Source organism: Anarrhichthys ocellatus, unplaced genomic scaffold (genome assembly GCF_004355925.1).
Source record: "Anarrhichthys ocellatus isolate YVR2014 unplaced genomic scaffold, GSC_Weel_1.0 scaffold35, whole genome shotgun sequence".
NCBI classification, from domain to species: domain Eukaryota; kingdom Metazoa; phylum Chordata; class Actinopteri; order Perciformes; family Anarhichadidae; genus Anarrhichthys; species Anarrhichthys ocellatus.
The window spans coordinates 4,265,577-4,287,885 of record NW_022280065.1 but is presented as its reverse complement, the minus strand read 5'-3'; the positions used below and the strand labels follow the sequence as shown (position 1 = coordinate 4,287,885).

Below are 22,309 nucleotides of genomic sequence, written 5' to 3'. Positions count from 1 at the left end.
AGATGTAATTCCTCTACTGGGCTGGTATTTTAGACAGTACAGAACCTCAGATAATATTGATAGAGTTGCTTGCATTCAATATTTGCACAGTTTCTCTGCTAATTTATGTAAAAGCTTGACTTATGTCCAAACTATTTGTGCATAATATTACTACTATATACTGTATGTAGAATGCAATGATTGTACTGGATACTGTGACCGACAGCATTTTTTAAAGGTTTATTTTTCTTCAAACTTATCAGAATAATTTGAGAGATCCTACAGTATTACCACTTTAAAGAATTCTAGACAACACTAGTTTCCCAATCATTTCTTCAGACATTTCCTGTAAAGAATTATGTAATTTGGTACTAATTATGGGTAAAATACAGACACTGTTCAATTAGGTCAGCCAAAAACACAAAAATATGATAAAAGGAATAATTCACCTTTAGTGGTTATTTCAAAGTAATTCTTACATTTGTTTTACATTTCTCATCCTTATTTTCTTACTTATAGTAGATCATTTAATTGCTTACACAATAATTCATAAGGAATTAAAAAAAAAGACATGCATTTGATTTTGAAGACAAATGTCCTCATGGAAATGACGTTTGGCTGTTTTGACTGGATCAAGACTAAATCTTTTCGTCGAATATCTACATTCTGCATATTCATATATTTCACATACTGAATTTAAATAATTTGCCCACATACTTAAATGTTGTGCCTCAAACACATTCTTAGACAAAGCAATTAGGCGGTTTAAGTAGATGATTTACAGTCCGTACAGTTTCAAAAATGTAAATTATTACTCCACCACTAATAACAGATGGCATATTTCTGCCTCTAATGTATAGAGATGAGAGGCAATTGAATTATATCTGGTTTGACTTTCTTGTCAGCCGCAAGTACACAACACATCCTGTTATGTTTGAGGTTAATAAAGCAGAGTGCTGTGGATACCACAACATTTCACTGAAGAGTCATTAATTCAAAATGCTTTAATAAGAAAGACAACAGAATATTCCACCCGTCAATGTTTGGAAAAGGATCCAAAACAAATGGACGTATCAGTAATGAAAATTGGCAGCATATAACAACCCAGGGTGATGCTAAGCTACTTAATGTAAATTCTGCCCTGGAGAAGAAAACCGTACTCTCTTTAGTTGACCGGTACAAGGACGTACACACATCACAACAATGAAGACAAAAAGAAGCAGGAATAAGCTGAAAAAACTGCACAGACTGAAACAGAAGTGGCTGAAAATTGATTTCAAGTTCTGTCAGTGATGGTGAACAAAACAACTGCACACACAAAAAAAAAACAACATCTCTCACAGACTGCCTGGAGAAAACAAATCTGTGCCATTAAAAATATAATAGGATTATCGTTTCTGTTTGTTTGTCACGGTGGATCAAGAAAATTACAGTTAAGAGAAGAGCTTAGAGCCACATTGTTATCACCACTTCAGACAACAAGACGCAGACACAGGCCATTTGCATATTCATTTACTGCTTTTGAAATGCACCGTTTTTTTAATTAGTCTGCATGTAACAATCACTTAATATCTGCAAACACCTTGACACCGAGAGCTGCCACAAACACGTCCTCAGCCGTCGCGCACTTAACACAGGGTCATCAAGCAGCAGGGGGAAGTTACACAATACTGATGTGTGCGGGAGTGATGTCTGAGTGGGAGGAAGAGAATGGAAAAAAAGGAAACATGATGGAGGCTAACAGTCACTCACAAGGTTGTGGGAGCTGTGTTTGTTTGGTTGTTAGACGAAGGGACAAAAAAAATAACAAGACAAAAGCTACAAAAACAGGACGCTGCTGCAAAAGCCCTGATTCAGATCATCCCAGTGTCTTGTTTGTTGCTTTTTGTTTATTCTCCTCTAGATGGTAGCTTCAGAGAGTAACAAGGAAGACTATTGGTCCTCGCCTGCCACAGCGCCGGACCATCCCTCCCTGTTTCCTTGTTTGTTTCTGTCATAATCATCCTGGAGGGAATGGGGGTGTGTGGATCAAAAATGTGATCCAGGGCAAGGCTGTGTGGAGCCGCGGGCCCAGGCAGGCTTGTGGCGCCCGGGAAAAGATGTTTCTAATTATGTGAAGTTGGCAGCAAGAATTCATTTTTCTTCCAACACCTTGATTTCAAGTGAAAAGTCAAGTTTCCCACCACATAGCTGCAGCAGTTCGAAGAGGACAACAAAATAAGAAAACACATGTGCTATATGTGTGTGCAAATACTGTTTACATTTAGAACGTGATCCGAGTGCATGAGGCATAATGTTTCTTGACGAAAGGATCCTGCAGTAACACTGATAAAAAACATCTGCAATAAACTACCAACAGAAACATGATGAGAGCTCTGATATTGCCTTTCCTCTCTGGTAAATGCCCCAACTTGTGTACTCCTTGGACTATACAATTAACAGACTCCTTCTGATCAATATTTAGCTGTTCTTTAAGATCTATCTGCAAAAAGTGCTTCTCAGCTCAAACCACCAGCAGTCCCGTGAAGTGCAGTTTTAAAGGTATACTGAAATAGTCTAAAAACAAACTCATCAGTGCTATTTGGTTTAATTTTCCCTGTTAACCTCTGGTTAGAAATATGCTTTCTATTTAATCTCCATTAACTATTCCACATTTCAACGGACAAAGACTTGCATTTTATAAAGGTCCATTTTCGATGTTGAACCAGGTGCAGATCAGTAGGGTAATAATATGACATTGGCACAAAATAATAAGGTGACAGCAGCAATTGTGCCAGAAGGGCTGAATGAAAACGGTATAATATCAAAGGTTAAAGAAAATAAGAAAACAATGTTCCAAAGTTGTAAATACTGTTTTATGTGTGTTTGTGATTGAGCACCATTTCTGTTTGAATCTTATTGATGTTACTTAAGGTTTAAATCTTTAAAACAAGAAGATGTAGTATGGTGCGAAAAATAAAGAAAGGCTGGCTTACAGGTTTAGTTCTGCTACGTAGATTTGGTTAATTTCTTTCAAAGGATTTTGATGTAGAAATGACCTCTTGATTTACTGGTGTTGACTGACAACAAATGTTACGTGAAAATAAGAAGTAAAAACTGACAATCTTGCTTCTGCTATCAGGTTTTATTACTGGATTAACTTTAGTTTGAGGTTTTATGTGTGACTCGATTTGATAGAAGATTGAATCTCTACTCGCACTTGATTTTGCTACACATATTTGGTATGCAGTATAAATGGTACATTAAATTAGTTCATCTTAAAAGTTCAAATTAAATTGAATTGTCATTTCAACCATAAAAAAACGAATGCTGAGATGAAATATTGAGGCACACTGTGGATCCAAACATGAGATACTTCTAGTCTTTTATTCATTGACTGAACCACTTTACAATGATGTGACCTGCGTGTTAAGACCAGTCAGTATTATTTCACTCCAGGTACCGTTTTGGGTTGACAGCTGCCACTCAGGCCTCTCTGATGTCTCTCTGAGCTCCGGAGTAATTCTCCAGCTCTAGTGGCAGTTAGTGTTATAATGATCATCAGCAGTGACAGATGTGCAGCTAATGAACAGCAGCAGCTCACAAATACACATACAACATGAAGCACGCCGGAGTATCTTTTGATGTCATCATTGGTTTCAATAAAGCGCCGCAGTGTGACGGTGGACTCTTCACATGTTGATACCCACAGATAAACAGACACAGCAAATGATATGAAGCTAGACACACCGCCTTACAGCTGATTGATGCTTCCTGTTATTAACAAGACTTGAACACAGCGAAACCCAACAAATCGAACAAAACCTTTTCAGCACAACATACAGGACTAAATACGTTAGTCACAGTCAGTTAATGTTTTTATATGCGTGTGTATCATGAGTTTGAGAGCAGCATTGCAGACTCTTCTGTATTTTCTAACCCTGGTATTGAGTAAGTTTGTAACACATATCAATTTAAACTAAGTAATAACCAGGTGAGCCTTGTTTTGGGGGTCTTTACCTAATTTTGCACACACACAAACATTAAATCTGTCAACTTAAAGAAAATGTAGGTCACTTTATGTGGAGCAGCTGGGTAACATTAGATAAAACAAACTTAGATTAAAGCTTATCAAAAATAATATTACTCGAATATCCAAAACATTTTTCTTTAAAAATGTTGAAGCAAGTGAGACAATGTCCTCCCACCACTCTTAAGAAATAGAAATCCCCTTTTACTTCCATTATTCATGCAGATGGCAGCTTGGCTCCTCTGAGTGGCAGTTAGACTCAGATGACATGACAGATGTTATTTCATTTCTCTGTTTCTTGTTTTCTTCTCTGTTTGGACGGAGAACGATAATTGGATCTATGGAATTGAACTTCGCGAGACTTCCCTGTCTGTGTTAGCTCTATTTTGTAATCAAACTGCTGCAAATTTTTTCGGTACTCTTTCAATTGTAGGATTAGACACGTTTGGGCTTAAACAGGGCAATCACAAGTAAAAGTGAGTGTTTTAATGGGACTCACTCTCAATTCTAAATGTCTTCAGTTAAGAAAGCCGCACCTACAGGATTCATGGGGAGTTGATTGCTTGGTCCTAGTGGCACATAAACAATGCTCAACACCGAAATTACTTTTTTAATTTGATCAAAAATACTTTTATTCAGTTAACAAAGCCACTGCATGTTGCCTCTCTGGGTTTTTCTGGGGCTGGGGCTGGGGGGGGTAATCCCTGCAGCACTGGCAGGATGCGCAGCCAATTCACTGTGCAACCAAACTTGTTTTATTCTTGGGGTTGGTACATAGCACCTTCTGACATGTTTGATGTGTTTGCGCGTCTCGGTGTGATTTGGTGTACATAAATAACACAACTCTGAATATCTGTGTGTGTGTGTACAGTAGGCTAAGGAGGGAGACATGCGAATGTTCTCTCTGCAGCGCTGTCTTGTTGCCGCATTTCTTGCTGACAGGTCTGATCAGAAAGTGATGACAGCCTATGATTGTCAAAATGCCTGTCGTTGAGTGGCAGCTCGGCTTTGGCGCTTCCTTATTTTCCACTTCCCTTCCCCCAGGTTTTGTCACATCTCTTTCCCAGCGGTGGGGTTGGTTTAGCTCAGAGTGAAGGTAAGAGGAGACGCGTGGAGGCAGAATGAGGAACTCAATCTCGGCGCGTTGCGTTAAGGCCATTGTAGATGTCACACGTTAATACTATCTCGGCGGTGGAGAAGCGAGCCAGATAGTGACAGTGTGGGAGTTAAACCAGGAGTTGGAGAGCCGAGTTTGGCGAGTGTCTTGACAAACAAAGCAGAGCGTCTCCTTGCATTGTGTGCTGGACAGGTATGACAAGAGCAATACGTGTAGTTCCACTCGAAGGATGCTGAAACCAAAAGCCTCGAATGGTGCACCAACAGATACATTTCACAATAAAGTTCCTTTTGTATTTAGAGGATGGAGTGGTTTTAAGACTATTAGATGCCCTATAACGGATTTAAACAGAGTTTACAGGCGATCTTAAGAGAAACCATGCATTTGTTCTGCAATATGAATGTTTAGTACTTAGTTTTCTGAATTAATCATCTTCTATCCTTTCATCCAGCATAGTGTTGGAACAAAGTATGGAATTAATGTGCACATTTTTCAACGAGCGTCCTGGCAAAGGTCAAGGAATTCATCAGTTTTTGAGAAGATACATTAAGAATTTCAGAGCGTGGGTCTGAATTTGAGTGTGTCCCTACACTGCATTGAACAAAGTTGTTTAAAGAGCTTCAAATGACCTTTTCCTTCAATTCATCAAATGACATACAGCGGCAATTTCGGGGGACACGAAGAGCTGGACAGGTCATGATTGAAGAAACTTCACTAATCTAACAAACACGTGTTTTGTTACGATAGCCAGTTTTCCTTCCAAATGTAGCACAAATGTTACAAAATATCCAGAAGTTCTTATTTGGAGTTTATGGCCCGCTGCCATCTTCTGTCTCTCCACTGAAGCATGAACTTCAGTGGATGTTTCAGTAACATTCATTATGTATGTCATGATTTAACAGCTTAGTCTGTTTTCAATTAGTTTTTATCGATACCCCAACTTCTCCTCAGCTAAGCATAAAAACTTCTGTGATATTTTACATTTTATAAAAACAGGGAAATGGAAATTAAATCATTGCAGCTTCGCCCAAGTGCACAGCTATGCAGTGAGCCAAACACAAGCCTGAAGAGAGGAGCTGTCCTTTGAGAAGTCTTCAATGGAAGCATTTGTTAAACTGATCTTGATTACATATCATAAGAAGATGAGATACCATGAACACGAGGTGTTGTACAATGAGTTAGTACAGTCAAGAGGAAATCGGATTGACAAAAGTAGCTGTCAAATTGGTAACATTGTCTGTCATGTGAAGTGGAAAGAAATCCCCAGTGAAAGATTAACCATAGAAAGTACAACACAGTAATTAATCTGGTCCACATACACCCTCAGTTGTCACTTCTCATTCTGTAATAAAGCGGAGTTATTCTTTTAAGTCGCCAGATAAACATCTCAAATTCCATCTCTCAGCTTAGTTGTAATGGACTGAGATTAGATCTACCCAGATGCAAATGAAAATGAGATGAAAACATCTGTTTGGGTGTGTTTAGCTCATCAAGCTAACTCATCATATTAATACAGTTTAGTAGAAAGTGCACACTTGTCACCATGCTGCCGCTCCTCCACCGCCCTCCTGTCATTTCTCCGTCACGCTATTCCGACTGTCATCGTGATTGCTGGATAACTGTTAATTAAAGAGATGACTAACTCACTGCTAATGATAGGGACTTAATTTGGGGCTGGAAACACTGTTAAACACGGTTAAAGGCGCACGGTTAAAGAGGGAAGCCTGGTTGGACTTTGCAGGAGGTTGGTTGTGCCGTGGATCCAGGACACAACTTACCCTCAGTGGAGATGTTAGGCAAGGCACAAGTGACAGGCCAACATCCATCCGCCTCCTCAACTTGTCTATTTATATGTATATTCATATTCATGAGCTATTGGACCATGCATTAAGCGTTATTGGAAAAACTGAATCTCAGTCCTTCCCCCATGGCAACTGACAGAGAAAGATTGCTGTGCCCAAGTGACAAAGGACTGGCAGGGCCTGGTACTAAATCATCGTAGTGACGTGGGCAATGAAAGCAGAATCTCATCTCTGGACTGTTGGTTCTTCTATGTACGCATCTCTTAAATACGTGTTGAGAAGAGATGACGTGATAATTTGCAACTCATTTGCTTCATAACTCTTTCAAACTTTTCCCTACCTAAGCATTTTGAGTGAGCATCAGATGGGATGGCAGTTAACCTTCAATTTAAAAAAAATTTAAGTTAAAGAGACTTTGTAATTATGAGTGTCTACTGCAACAAAGGCAGCCTCACTTCTGTGACACTGAGCACTTATTCATTGTACTTTTAAAAAAATGTACTCATTGGTAAGATGATATTTCAGAAAGCAAAGTTCTTTATGAGTGAACAGAACAGTAGGAAAATATCCAAATATAGTAGCTGCCTTAAAACCGTACATTGAATTAGAAAGGAGCTTTGAAGGGACAGTGTTTGCACATTGTGTCATGACATTTTCAAACTACTAAAGATGAAAAATAAATATTGTGATGTATATATGTGGATGAGTTGGAAAAGGTGCAAAGTGCAGTCCATAGTTTGAGACACTCACGTTGCAGCACAGGGTGCACTTTGATCAAAGTACCTTCTATTCAATTGGACTACTGTTTCTCTGTACAAAGGATGAACAAATAGTTGGTCATGTAGGGGTGGAAGAAGTATTCAGATCTTTTACTTAATTGAAAGTAAAAATACTACAGTGTAAAAAAAAATACTCCGTTATTAAGTATAAAAGTATTTGCATCTAAGCACAAAAAGTAAAAGTTAAAATTATGCAGATTGGCCCATTTCAGAATAATTTATACATTATATAATTGGTTTATAATTATTGATGTGTTCATCACTTTAATTTTGCAGCTGGGTAGCTATATCTAACACAATATATCATAATTTACACGTTGATTTGTACTTTGTATTAATAATACAAATCGGCAAAGTAACTTGTAACTAACGCTGTCAATTAAATGTAGTGGAGTAGATGTACAAAATGGAAACACTCATCGAAAGTACCATCAAAGTTGGCTTACTTATACTTCAGTAAATGCACATTCCACAACGTTCATACGCAATGATATAAGAAGCTATTCAATGAAACTCTCAGACGGTGGTAAATATTTAAGTCACAGCCACATATGTTTAGATACGCAATAAGAAAGGTAATATTTTTACTGCTGAAGAGATAGATATGTATTAATAAAGGTAACAGACCACAGTGTGTACTGGAAGCAGTTCAATAAGATTGCTTCATGCATGTCTCAGCGTCAAACACTGAAGCCACAAAAATACCAAATAAACACAACACTGTGCACTTTGGTAAGAGCAGCAGGCGTCCTGTAGTCCACGACGCTGACGTTGCTGCACTGCAGCACTTGATCATCACTGACACGTGTCCTACTGTGCCTCGAACTTGAACACAGTCCAATTCAGAGTGAGTCATCAAAATGCCAGTAGGCACAGGTGAGAAAAAAACAACCGACTGTCATGATACAAATGCCACTTCACCACCACAAACGCCTCTCACTGCATCATCGTAAAAACCTCTGACTAACATCGAGTCAAAACATTTTGTGTTCTCTAGAACAACAATTCATTTGAGACAATGCTGACGGATCATGTGCAGTTTAAATGAAGATAATAAGTTATCATTGTTGTTTCACTGAATTCAACAATATTTTTTTAAGATATTAGAATTCCAAAAATATTTGCAGCAGTTAATTATTGCTTAAAACAGATTCCTCCACTTCTCTCATTGATTTTCAGCTTCCCTCTCTCCACGTCTGCTGCCCCCGGCCTCCCTCTCTCCCCCCCGGGCCCCTGCACTTCCTTCCTCAGTTCTTCCTTCAAGCCTCTGACAGTAGTGCTGCACATAAAGACACTGCTACCTTTGCATAATGCGGATGCACCTTCTGTAGGTCGAATGAAGCTCCTTCGACATGTGTCAGAAGCTTGCCGTGTAGGCTTGGACTAATGATGGCACAACGGCCAGCCCACTGCCCCTCAGCATATGCCCACTCTCACATATGAGTGTAAGAGAGTGTGTGTGTGTGTGTGTGTGTGTGTGCGCAGGGGGTGCCAGGGTTCGTCATGCTGATTAAAAGCAACCCCCCCCTCACAAAGCCCCTCAGAAAAAGACAGCAGGGAACATGAACCACTGTCAGGTTGGCCCAGATGAGGACACAGGATCCGTGTCACCTGAATTTACCGGCCTAATATGACAGCCAAGTTGTGATCCCTTGTCTGGGACGTGTCACGTTTGCAGAGTTTGGGCTTATTCTCATGCAAATGATGTCAGGTTTGGACGGAATGTGAATGAGACTCGTCACACTGTCCAAGGGTCTAAACCCAACCGCATGACAGTGGTTTCTCCCACAGCTCAAGATGAAATAAATACGACATTTGACATTCAAACCTGGCAACCAACACCAGGAATAGTTCAAAATAATGAGGGATTTGTGAGAGGAAGCACAGCACAACGAATGTAACCTATTTACCGTTTCTTAGGTACTAAACAGCACATATCCAAAGTCCAGTACATGCAGAGTCTGTTCTTACACACACACACACACACACACACACACACACACACACACACACACACACACACACGCTGCTACTAGTGCCAAAAGATTTGTTTTTCAGTTTAAAGAGAGTCACCCTTTATTTACAAGAGCTGATTCATCAATTGTTAATTACATAAAATAAAAATATATTTTTTTAGTATGATCCAATTGTATGGATGTGCATAATATAACACTGACAGGGACCAATCAGCATAATGAGTACTTTTACTTTGATACTTTAAGTACGTTGTGTTGCTGAGGTTCTGCACTTTCTTACTGTGTGCTAATTTTTTGCAGTAGGCCCACTCCGCATCGAATAAATGAAATAATATAATGGTGACATTTCCATTGATATTTACATCTATTTATTTATATATAAATGTCTTCATATTTCAGATACCTGATGGCTCTTCACATCACACCTGTGGGCTTTACAGCCAGGGAGACGGGCTTTGATAGATCCTAAAAGACTCTCCATCCATTCAGCGGGCTGGCAGCCGTCATTATTCTCGAAAGAATCGACTTTGTCACTTCTCCATTCTTCAAGAGCCTCTCCCTCGGCCTGATGAATTATGTCGTCCGTATCTTCCAAAACAAGGCTCATTCCTGACAGGTACACAACACTTAACAAGACGGTTTTGACGGCCTGCAGATCTCAACGGGGACAAACGTGGCAGCAAGCGATCGGATTGAACTCTCTGTCCATGATGAGATGTCTCGGGTGATTTTAAACCTTCAGCTTCTCTTCAAATCCGGCATTGAGGCTTAACGTTTTTACAAATATTTAAGGTGCTATATTGTTTCACTGTCAGAATGGCAGCAGCAGAAAGAAATGAGTCTGCCACTTCACTTTTATTTGTTATGTGAGAAACAAGTGAGTTCACTTCTGATTGATGTTTTACAACTTCAGACACCATCAAGGAGGAGTCATCATCTGGGATGAAGCGATTCATACTAATCATCATGGATGTGAACAGCCAACAACACCTTTAGCATCAGACTATTTTTAGGGAAGCAACCAGCACAAGTCAGAACAATGAACACCGACAATAAGATATCGTTAGAACTGTTGAACGATGAGGATACATTTACATCTATATTTAAAAAATGAACTAGTTCTGACGATTATTTGATTAATCCATAATATTACAACATGACATACATAATGAATATTACTGGATAATCGTTTACTCAAGCTTTATAGATCAGTTATAAGCCAATGGCAAGAACAACTTTTGGGTTGTGAAAGATGTCTTGGACTGAATAGACTTCAGAGAAAAGAGCTGAAGATCTGAACCCCAATCCACAAATGTATTGATTAATTACCATCATTTATAACAACATTAGCAAATATAAAGGAAAAAAAATAGCAACCAAAGGGAATTTCTCAACTTGGCAACCAAGGTTTTTTTTCCTCATTAATGGCCGATTCACAAAGCATTAGAACATCATTTGTTAACCATTGCTAAAGCCATTAGCAACAACTTACAAGTGTTTCAGTTTGATTTACTCACTAAAGTTGGTGTAAAAGTATCGTCTTAGTGTCCAGCTGTCACAGTCCAGGTGAGTGAAGCTCGAAGTAGATAAATATGTTAATAAGGTCAGATAGGTGGCTTTTGATTATTGGCGTCCACTCACAGCAATAAGCCTGAGGACAGCAGTGAGTTGACTTTGTAGCCTTGTCTTGTCTTTTAGGGCCATCGACAGCTTGAGAGGAAGATCTTCTCTGCATGGTTTGGACATTATAAGGAATATATATTTATACATTGATTCAAAGGTAATATTCTCCCCAGAATACAGTAATTTACATGTAATTTCTGTTCCCCTACTTCTGAAATCAAACCTACCTAAAATGAACTAGAACAGAAATGCGGTTCCAGTAACTTATTCTCCATCCGAAACTGCTTTCATGAAGGCATTTTATTCAACTGCATGTTCTCCACATCACTGCAGAAGACAGGGCTTTTTCTAGATACTCTTCCCTCTGGAGAGCACATGTGTTTTGAAAGCGAGGTCTTGTCGTACAGAGCTGTGATCAACAGAAGGTTGCCCAGAAAGCAGCGAGGGGAGACAAGAGAGCACGAGGTTAATTCACCAAATCCATGCTGTCGGCATGAGTACACATGATACGCATGTCACAAGGACTCACTGCTCGCACCATCGTGTGTGTGTATCTCGCTGACGCGTAATACTTCATGCATGCACAGATGCTAGCACTCAGTAACAGAGCAGCTTACTGTGACTCAAAGCTTTCCATTGTGATTATTATAAATGGATAACAGGCTGCATCACGACACCACTTGTCATGAACACCCTTTTGTTTAACATCAGATTTGTGCTGCTGTCTCGTGAGCTCTCTGCTCACCTGGTAATGGTGAGGACATGGAGCCAATTTATTTTGCGTTCGCTTTCAAGCAAACGAGAGTCACGAGAAGACGAACAAAACAAATCGACTGCCTGACAAAGTCGTGCGAGGAGCTGTTGTACCCGCTGTGACAAGACAAAGATGGCTTGTTTTAGAGACCATGTATGAGACATCAACAACATCATAACAAATGTATTGATCCTGAATGGGACAACTCGATGGAGATACTCTCTGTTTTTGGCTGATTATAAAGGCAAACTAGAATTACAGCCTCAGGGTCAGGAGCAGTTTACATCCATGTCCACTAAAGTCTGATCAGTTCATCCTCGAGTCCAGGTGGACGTTTGAACTCAATTTTGGAGAACTTCCCCTTCAGACATTCCTTAAATATCGTAATATAAGCCTACAGCTTAGAAAATGTCTTGCACACAAAGTAAACTGGGAATAGTTAAAAGTCTATCATGCTCTTTTCTGACTGTATGAAGTTTTTCTAAACTTAAAAGTTTCTTAATAGAGACAAATTGTTATAAAAAAAAAAAAAAAGAAGTTGAAGGTCCTTCCAAATAGTTTTTATATCCTAATTATGTGTTACCGTTAATATGATTTCTGTACATTAGCTCCTGCATGCTGCCGTCTATTCTATTTCTATGTCACTCTCTGTATTTCTCACTGCTGCTTCTTATGTTTCCCCGCCACACAGAGCACACAGCGAGGCACTGGAACTCTATTGTTTCTTGGGAAAAAAGCCTCAGGCTAGTGTTCAAGAGCTGCGTGGGGTGGGAGCATGTCGACTTAAATACCTTCAGTGGAGACATGCCACGGCCTCTTTTATCAGGTGTCTCACTAGCTGAACTATAAAGCTTAGCTCTATGTTAAACCACAAAGTCAAAATCCTGGTTTTTTTATGACAATGTTTTATTCACTTTTTTCCCCCTAAAAGGGATTATGTCTCCATTTCAAATTGCTCATACACAGTCACTGATTTGGGCTCATCGAGGCATCTGAATTGGAAAAACCTCACATTCATTTAACGCTAGATGAAAATGCGTCACACTAACAAGGTGCCACGTAGCAAAAGAAATATGCAAAACACGCTCAAAGTTGTGCTCACGAAACACCAGACTTCATGAGAAAATGTGTGCAGTATTTTCCCTCAGGAGGGGCACACTACACTGTATGCGACAGAGAATGTTTGACCGTCATCCTACCAGCCAGTTGAACCAGACCTTTTGCTCTACCCTTAAATATAAAAGCCAAAATGGAAACATTTAGTTTATTCATTAATGCAGCAAGCCATGTCTGCTTCATAAACTTCCAACGTTGGCTTTCTTCTCGTAACACCTGCTGGTACATAACTGGAACTGGAAACACAAAGCAGCTACCAAAGAGGAATACTTTGGCATTTTGAGAAATACGTTTATTAGCTTTGTTTCTGACAGTTGGATGAGAAGATGGATACCACTCATGTATGCACGGTAATTATGAAGCTACAGCTGCTGGTAAGCTTAGCTTAGCATTAAGACTGGAATTCCTGGCTCTGTCCGATAATAACGAAACCTCCAAAGCTTACTAATTAACACAAGCCGTATTGGTTTAATCTGCACAAAACCTCAGGTGTAAACACTGCAAGTTATGGTTTTACGAGCCGTTATGTGACGGATTACTTAGCTGGCCCGGCAACCACACTGTAACAACAGGACTCCAGGAAGTTACCGTGTCTCGACAAGTAAAAGGTCAGCACACAACTTTCAGTCAAACTGTTGTTTCAAGTTGAAGTTAAAAGTGGGTTTGTTTTTGAAAAGTGAAAAGATAAAGATATAATTACCCAGCATACCAACCTGTTCTCATTCCCAACTCGTCACATATGGACACTTAGTCAGGACACCTTGGTGTCACTTAGGCAACAAAACTAATTGGTTAGATTTAGTAAAACAGCGTGGGTTGGATTAAAATAAATGCTTTTACATAACCTACATTACTTACATGACTTTAGTTAAGTACTAAATTATGCTTGCATAACTTCAAATAAGTCGACATTTACTTTTTGTTCCACACGGGATACAAACAAAGGTCTCCTGGGTGAAAGTGCCGGTTTTTTTTTTTTTTACACATCCAACCACCCCAACCGCCGCCCTGCGTCATAACATGCCACTTGACTTCAGGAGCATTTGCTCTGAGCGGATAGGTTAACATTGGAGTTAATTGGAAGCCCGGTGCATCCGATACTGATGCTAAAATGTTCCATGAGCGTCGGTATCAGACTCAGAGGGCTGCAACAAAACGTAGATATTTGACATCCAGGAACATGAGTAGGCCGATTATACACTGTATGCCTTGTAAATTACTTGATAGTTACAGATACTGTATATAAGATTCATGAACAATTGAGAGGCCTGAAATAAATGGATTTGTGTTCAATTTTGTTGAATAATTTAAACAATTCGTATTTAGTTAGGTAATGTTAATTGTATGTCAGCCAAAGGACGAGGAACATTCTTTGGAGCTCTGAGCTGGCTCACCTCTCTCCCTCCTCAGCTTTGATTCGACGACACAGCAGTGGACTCTAACCCTGCAGACTGCTTCCCCTATTCAGCCTCCTGCTATCCCTTAAAAAGTAATGAGGGAGTGCAGTCTGGAAGGATCCACTATCATCCTCACCCAAGGGACTCAAGCTCTGTCTGGCACCTGAGGAGACCGAGCTTGAAGCCATGTCAGTCAGATATCACGACTCTGCAGAGTGATCTTTGAAACTTGTTGCAGCGCATATAGTTTCAAACACTTCAGTTCTCATGGAAGATCCTCAGATTAAGAAGAGCTGTGGCTTACAGTGGGAAAGCTGCTGCTCCCTCGGTGTGACCTGGAGATGGTCCAGAGAGTGTTGCAGCGAGCCCCCTTTGTAGGACAAAAATTTAGAGGATTTGATATGGCTGTCTCTGCGTTTGTCTAACTAAAGCTAGCCAAGAAAGTGGCTCGGTTGGTGCATTATAATGAATCATGCCACAAAAATGGGAGGTGGTGAGTGCCGGATTTGAACCTAGTGTTCATCCCTTAAAGTGCCCGGAGTTGTCCAAACCCGACGCCCCTTTGAGCCCCTCAATCCCTCTAGAACAGTTCATTTATGCATACATCCAGAAAAAGTCAGACCAGCTGACTGTCTGCTTGAAGCCGAAGTACCGCGTCTGTCACAGCGCTGTCAAAATCCAGGCTGTCACACTGCATTGTATTTATGATCCCGACAGTAAAGTAGATGGTTGGATGGACATTTCAATGCGATTTGGAATAGGGGCCTATTCCAGAACTACCTGTAGCGTGGTGACCACTTCAGTGATTCACTTTGTTCTGTCCAAGCAGCAGCAAAGGCATCCTCAAATCAGAGCTTAGTCAGTTTCAAAAATAGAAGCTCCACACATCCATCTCATACTGAACTGGAGGGTATTTCCCCAATTTTGTGTTGTGCCAACCACTGTAACTAATGCAAAACTATCCTTTCATCAAAGAATATCTTTTTCCAGCTTCACATAATTGACTTTAGAGAAAGCGGTAGCGCAGGTCTTCCTTTAGTCTCAAGGTTGCCGGTTGGCTCCCCCTATACGCATGTCAAAGTGTCATTGAGCAAGACACTGAACCGAGTAGCTCCAAACGGCCTTGCGTGGCAGCTCTGCCCCCGTCGGTGTATGAATGCGTGTGTGAATGGGTGAATGCGATTACAAACTGTAATGCGCTTTCTTGATAAGGCAGAAAAAGACGCTATATGAATGCAGTCCATTTACCATAGGCTTTCTTCAAATCTATAAATGTGGCAGAGAAACACCATTATTACATTATTGAAAAAAATATTGGCAAGAGTTAGCAGTCTGATTTTGTGTTTCAGGTTCAGTCTGTCTGGATTTCACACTCTTCCCAAAAACACTCAATCCACACCACAATTTAATCCATGACATGGAGTTTATTTTACAACTGAGGATAAAAGAATGCCATTCTGAATAATCGGGTTGATGATAAAACCTGACAATCTATCATTGGGTGAGAATTTATTTCTTCAATGTTATGTACAGGACCATGCATCAGAGCAGATGCCATTAAAAGTCTGTAATTTTATGTAAACCTCATCAAAGGACCTACTTTTCACTGAAAAAGGACATTGTGGTCCGACAATATTCTGTAGTTTTACACATTTCCCCCCATATTTTTCTAGAAAACAACATTATAAAAATGCACACAGTACAAATAATGTTGAACTGTAAAGAGCAAGATATGCTGACACATGTATACATACTTGCTGATTATTCATACAATAACTTTAAACTTCATTAATTTTACAACTGTAGCTTCACAATAATAAAATTGGTAGCCTACTAACGCAAATACTGTACATGTTGAAACAACCAGGAAATCATATTTTACTAGAAAAAACAATATTCTAAATATTTTGTAAGAATTTCTGGGATTTAATGACAAATACAAAACAATATAGTTCGTCCCCCAAATTGTAATGTTGATCAAGAGATTCAAAATGAAAAAGGTGATGTGTCATTTTTACCCACACATTTCTTCAATTTACACTTAAAGTGCTGAAATCATCTTAATATTTTAAAACATCACCTTTCACATGGTTACTTTTATAACCATTTACCTTCATTTTAAAAGCTAAGCCTGCAATTTGAAAAAAACAACAGGGATATCAGTTTTGTAATCATGGTTGAAATTTCATTCGACATAATATGCTCACTGTTTTACACAAACACATGCACAAAGTGTCTCATAAATAATATGTAAGTTGTGTTGAAATATATTCATTTTGAATTCAAAATCAGTGATCAAAATAAGAGCGTGGTCCAGTTTTAAATCAACAGATGGACTTTTTCCAAAGGCTCAGATTAGATGCAGTGCATTAGGAAAGCAACAATCAGTGCCATGGCTGCTGCACCAATTTGGTACGTTTATGTCACCGGAAAATGCTACTTTTACAACTTGGCTTCGAGCCTCTGCAGCGCAAGCTCCTGTCATTTATGGATAGCTGAATAACTACAGTATCAACCATGTTGTCATTACGATATGTGTCAATACAGTTGTGGCCACCATCTGTTATGACAGATTGTAGCTTTGAGTTATAGTGCAACAGTAATCTGTCATGCTATCAGCTTCTTCATTGTTTATCAAACTTTTCCAACTCTTTCACAAAGATAAGATGGTCCTCAGGCGACTTCCCATGTGTTTTGCAAAGGTGCAATTTGATTGCATGTTTGCTCGCAAATGTCCGATTGCACAGTTTGCACTGATATATTGAGCCAGTGTCTTCTTCTGTAAGTCCAGAAGTACTAAAAGTCTTGTCCTCTATTCTGCTGACTGCTTGCTGCTCGATTAAATCAATGGAAAGCTTTGAGAGGTCCTTCAGGGTAAACCCGAGGTGGGTCTCCAAATGGTGAATGTAGGCGGAGGGAGTCCTAAACTGGGAAGCACAGTCACCGCACAAAAACAGAGGTTGGCCAGACTCAATATTTTTAAGGAACTTTGTTCCCCCTGTCCGCTTTAACTGGTATTTTACATTGGCCAGCCAATGTGAGATAGTAGTCATGGAGAGACCAGTGAATTTACAGATGTGGACACGTTCCTGGGGTCCCAAGTCACTGACCACCAACTTTCCGTCAGCAGTCTCTCTAAGACTAGAGACAAACTGGGCCTGGAGAATCAGGAGGTGCTGGGGATTCCAGTTTGACTGTCGGCCCTTCCGTCTTTGGATGGGAGACAACTCCTCCAAACTGTCCTCAAAAGTACAGCCATCGAAGTCGGATTTCTCAGAGATGGAAGAAGGGGTCGTGGACTTTGGTGTCAAACGGCCCGTCAGGTTTTTTACCATGTCTGAAATATCCATCAAAGCATTCTCCCGAAGGAGCGGAGATGAGGACTGTGAGAAATCTTTGAAAGCTGGTTTGCTATTGCTTACACTGCCATTGTTGTTTGGTGTAGAAGCACCCGTAGGTGTACTGCCATTGGTGTTTTTGGATTTTGTCAAGTCAATGGGCTGATCATCATCATCGTCGTCATCGCAGTACTGACTCACAGGCTCTGCTGACTTAACCTGAGCAGAGCTGCTGTTGATCTTATAAAGCATCGCAAAGGGGTCTACGAACGGAGTGGCCACTTTTGCAGCTTTGCCCAAGTGGTTGTTCATGATAGACTGCAAAGCACTGAGAGGGTTGACTAGTGGTTGTTCAGGTGAGTGATCCGTGATGATGCTCAGGTTATTGCAGCCATTGCTTACAGGCTTTTTTGGTGAATCAAATTCACTTTTTATCTGTCTCTCTATTTTACTCGCTGTCTGCTCACCTTCTTTTCCTCTCAACTCAGTCTGGTCCTCTACTAAAGTTTTTTTCGCTGCCCGTAAGCTGTTTTCTGGAATGGGTGAAACCTGTTTGTCCTTAGGATTTGGCAATGGAGACTTTAGAGACCTGCCCTTACGCTGTACAGGTTTTTCCTCTTTTTCACTTTTTACTGAACTTTTCCCTGTCACTTTCTCAACTAGCTCCTCCATTGCCAACACATTGCTCTTGTGACTTGGTGGTGGAGAGGGGCTATTTGGTGAATGGATCAGATTGCTTAATTCAGAGGACAGTACCTTCAAACTCTTGCTGCTGAATAAAGGTAGAACCTGTGCACATGACGGAAAGGTGGACTTCAAGGATCCATGGAGTTGATAGGCGGCATGAATGCTGGGGTATCCACCCCAGGTTGGTGAGCCTGTTTGGGCCTTGCTGATTGCACTTGAAACTGTATTCTCTAAAGACTTCAGGATGTCCAAGCCACCTTTAGGTGTCTCTTCCAAGTCTTCTTCTCTCAGATATTGGTAAGATCTGGCCTTTCTAGGTTTGTCAGCTTTTTCAGGAGGATCTTCTTTCTCCTCTTTTATTTTCTTCTCTGGTTCCATCCCTTCCATTTTCTCCTCCTCTGCCTCTTCATCTTTCATTTCTTCGTTTTTCTCCTCAAGGCTAGTGGGCTGCAATGGGGAGTCTGGCTGCGACTTCCCATTGGGTGCTGGGAGTCGTGTTGTAGTCGGTGGCAGAGGAATTGACTGAAATTTCTCCTCAATGATAGGATCAAAAACTAACTGCTTACCCTTTTTAGAGGCTGAATTGGTTACTTTGAGAAAGTGCCCAGTAACCATCATATGGGCTGTTAGTTGCTGCAAGGTGTCATGTGAACTACCACATTCCATGCATTTGAGAATTTGAGCCTTGCGTGCCTCAAACTGCCAAGTATAACTGGCACCGTTTTGGTAACCGTATCGATTGTTTGGAGTGACATAAGGATTGGCCACTTTTTGGTCTTTGTGAGACTCTCCCAAGTGTATGCCAGACGAGAAAGACTCCGGCGAGCTCGGGGACATCAAGTCTTGAAATGCTCTTTTTTTGGTTGGGGGTACCAGCTTTGAGGTGAGAGCTGGCATTGGTTCTTTTAGAGGCACTTTCTGATAGTGTTTTGTTTTGATCATATGAACACTGAGGTCTTGCAAGGATTCGAAAGAATGGCCACAGTACATGCATTTAAGAACTTTTTGGGCATCTTCTTTGCCTTCCATCTCCAGCAGAGAACGCTTCCGTGGCTTGGACCACCTCCTGCTGCGATCATCCTCGGTATCCTTATTGTCGTCACGGTAGTGGCCCGTCTCGTTCATGTGCACCGTCAGGCCAACCAACGTGTCATAGGCACCACTACAGTCCTTGCACCTGAACTTGCTGGCACCCGTAAACACAGGGCCATAGAGCTTATTGTTTTGCCTGTAAAGCTGCACGGTACTGAAAAGGCTTGGCTCAGGAAGCAGTTGGTAGGGGGTATGCTGTAGGGTTTTGGCCAACGCTGCCTGGTGCCAGTCATAAGCTAATCCTCCAGAGTTTACACCGGCGCCACTGTTGCTCGACACTGCTCTGGTGTTGGTACTGCCGATGGTAATATTAGTGGTGGCTGAGGCATTGCTAGTGCTACATCTGCTCTTCAGACGGATGTTGCCTGGGCTGTGACTGTTCAGGAAGCCATTACTCCCTTTGTGATTGCTTCCATTGTCATTGCTGGCTGCGTAATCGTTCCCTTGTTTACTTTTTAGCATGTCCATAGCAATGCTGGACCAGGAGGCATCCGAGATCAGGTTTGCATAGACAGTTTTCATTTTGGCCAGACTGTCCTTTAGCAAGACGCCATTGATGGGCTCTGTGCTCTCCGCTTGCTTCTCCTCTACCTTGTCCTGATCAATGAGGGAGGGCGTGGTCTTAAGGTCCACCAGATGATCACTGGTGGTGCTGAGTGGAGAGGCATACCCAGCGTCTGGGTTAGTGCCATTGCTGAGTGGAGAGTTTTGGCAGCTATAACGATCACCTGCATCCTCGTCATCATTGAAAAGATAGTCTGCATCTTCTTGGCCATCCAGGGAAAGGCCGTCATCTTGCAGATGTTCCTCTTCATCGATCTTATCCCCTTTAAACTCGTCCTCAGATCCATAAGCTAGAAAACACAAAAAGAGCGGAAAGTGAATTAGATATCGTTTGTACACAAATTTTTGATACATTAGAATAACACCAAGTATGCATCTACCACCCTTACTATATGAAGGTATCTGCAATAATCCTAAAGAGATTTTTGTCAATTTTCCCAGCAGAGGACACAATTTTGCAATAATAAAGTGACAAACATCCATATCTTGACAATGACATATAGTCCTCTTCACTGCGCTGCCTAATGAAGCTATTGAACACTACAGCTCAGCAAGGGTAGAGAGCAGAGATGAGCCACAGAAATGTTTCCGCTTCGTTTAAAAACTGTACACAAGCAAAATTTTTAAATCATACAAAGAAAAAATCCTCAGCGAAGATGATACTTATTAATCATATAAATGAGATCCGTTACTTCCCAATGCAAATACAGACATTTTTGTCTCTTCACAAATATGCCTAATATGCATATGGGAAATAGGCCTCTCTGATTGCTCTGTTAACGACTCACTTTGGTGCTTCCTTCACAACATATGCTGAATGCTCACAATGTATTAATACGATGAATTTACTGCATATGTGCAAACATTTCAGTGTATAAAAGCCAGAGCAGCAACCAGCTTCCGTGTAGAGTATTTCATTGTCTATTTTGCTGCTGTATAGTGACCACAGATCTGTGCCTGACATTGATTTGTTCTTTTCTTCCAATACGCCACACATACTATGGATTCACAAGTAAGAGATAGTGGAGAGAAATGCCAGCTGCATCAGCCTTGCCAAGCCAAGGTTGGCTGGAGTCAACTTGGCATCGGCTGTGGAAGTCCTCACAGCGTGATGCAAGGAAACGGCCAGTGGACATGACAAGCCGTGTTGTTACTGCCTATGCTCCCAGAGTACTCACAGCTTCAAGTGTGCCATTTTAAAAGAAGTGTGAGAGAGAGAGAGAGAGTTATAGTATTAGTGGAAAATGGCTGCCCACTCCCAGTAACTGTCAACAATCTTCACAAATCATTTGTTTCTAAAATGATTAAATCTGCATTAAAAAAAAAAAATAAATAATCAGATGACCAAAATCAAAATAATAAAGAGATTTAAAGGAATAATTCTCTACAACAGTAGAAAGATGAAAAGGTTTACATATGATCCTGGAACCACATTAAGAGAGAAACATTACAGAGAAGAAGGGAGAGGGAGAACTGGAGGGTTAAATATGCTAAGGCAGCTCCCCCAATCCATTCCTCGTAAGATGCTTGTCTGAGGTGCCAGAATCAGTCTCCAGTGAGGAGGCAGATGTGCTGTCAGCTTCAAACAGCATGTATCTCTCTATCCCATAATCGGAATGGACATAATACCTGATGTTTGTGAGGTGCCAGTTACTGCTGCCTGGGAAAAGCTGGAGGTCCAACAGCTGCAACTCTCAGCATTGTACGTGTGTAAAAGTGTATGTGAGAGAATGTTGAAATGTACAACCTTCCTCTTCTTAATTAAACTATTCCTGTGCTAGTTTTTCTCTGAACTGCAAGCTTGTAATTATATACAGGCTCCGCTGAAAACTGGTCACTAAATTAGAAGATTGTAACCTTTTGCAAATGCAGCTGCACAGCTCTTTCTTTCGACCTGTCTCGTCCTCCCCGTCAAGATGCAGCCCCACTGTATTGAAATAAATGCAAAACCGAACCTATTCAAAATCAATGCGGCGAGAGTAGTTAAAGACAAAGCAGCCAAGCTGACAAAGTGAGAGAAACCTGACAGCACACACACACACACACACACACACACACACACACACACACACACAC

General features: G+C 40.7%; 1 protein-coding gene across 2 annotated transcripts in view; it reads right to left on the bottom strand.

Annotated features, from left to right (window-relative positions):
• Positions 1–15,069: 15,069 nt before the first annotated feature.
• tshz1 (teashirt zinc finger homeobox 1) overlaps positions 15,070–22,309 on the bottom strand; it is a 30,027-nt gene continuing 22,787 nt past the window's right edge. For both annotated transcript variants that reach the window (XM_031866480.1, XM_031866481.1), the window contains exon 3: positions 15,070–20,523. In XM_031866480.1, coding sequence (XP_031722340.1) covers positions 17,177–20,523 — 3,347 coding nt within the window. In that variant the 3' untranslated portion in view covers positions 15,070–17,176. The remainder of the gene's footprint in view (positions 20,524–22,309) is intronic.